This window comes from Triticum dicoccoides, chromosome 4B (genome assembly GCF_002162155.2).
Source record: "Triticum dicoccoides isolate Atlit2015 ecotype Zavitan chromosome 4B, WEW_v2.0, whole genome shotgun sequence".
Taxonomy (NCBI): Eukaryota; Viridiplantae; Streptophyta; class Magnoliopsida; order Poales; family Poaceae; genus Triticum; species Triticum dicoccoides.
The window spans coordinates 398,365,893-398,366,660 of record NC_041387.1 but is presented as its reverse complement, the minus strand read 5'-3'; the positions used below and the strand labels follow the sequence as shown (position 1 = coordinate 398,366,660).

Genomic DNA, 768 nt, shown 5'->3' with positions numbered 1-768 from the left:
GGAGTACCTCTGCGCGGGTGTGGAGCATGCGGCGAACGTCGGCGCGGACGCTTTCCTCGACGTCGTGGAAGGCGCCGTGGTGCCAGTGCTCGTGCCCGGGGTCCCGACGGAACGCCTCTCGCCGCGCCGCTGCCGACGCGGCGGCGGTGACTGCGAGGAGGAAGAGGATGCGGAGGAGGAGGGGAGGCGCCATGGGAGGCGGGGAAAGAGAAGCGCGGGAAACCGCCTGGACTGGGGGAGCTTCGCCGTGGCCGGCTACGAGGCAGTAGTGGGCAGGCGGAGGAGGGGGCAGAGCGGTCGGCGGCACCACACGGTCCACGGCGAGTGCATGCGGGCGTTTCCTCTCTCGGCTAGGCCGTCGTCGCTTTGAGATTAGTGGTGTTTGACTTGTGTGGACTCGGGGGGATCGATGGATCAAAAAATCTGTTTTTCTTTTCGAAAAACTACTAGGCTTTATTCATTAAGAGGTATAAATACAGGTATTAGAGCATGGTTAATAGTATAGCCAACTATTTCCTCCGTTTCTAAATATTTGTCTTTTTAGAGATTTCAACAATTGACTACATACGAAGTAAAATGAGTGAATCTACACTCAAATATGTCTATATACATCCATATGTGCTGGTTCATTTGAATCTCAAAAAGACAAATATTTAGGAACAGATGGAGTATATGATATTGCCATGTCATATATAATCACTGACGGAGTCCTAGATTAGGGGATACTCGGCATGTCCGTTGCGTGACCTATGGGTTGGGCCGAGGACC

The 768-nt window shown here is 53.5% G+C and overlaps 1 protein-coding gene across 1 annotated transcript in view; it reads right to left on the bottom strand.

Moving 5' to 3' along the window:
* LOC119296316 overlaps window positions 1-350 on the bottom strand; it is a 19,514-nt gene extending 19,164 nt beyond the window's left edge. The window contains exon 1 of the mRNA XM_037574718.1: window positions 8-350. Within this exon, the coding sequence (XP_037430615.1) occupies window positions 8-193 (186 nt within the window). The 5' untranslated portion in view covers window positions 194-350. The remainder of the gene's footprint in view (window positions 1-7) is intronic.
* Window positions 351-768: the final 418 nt, after the last annotated feature.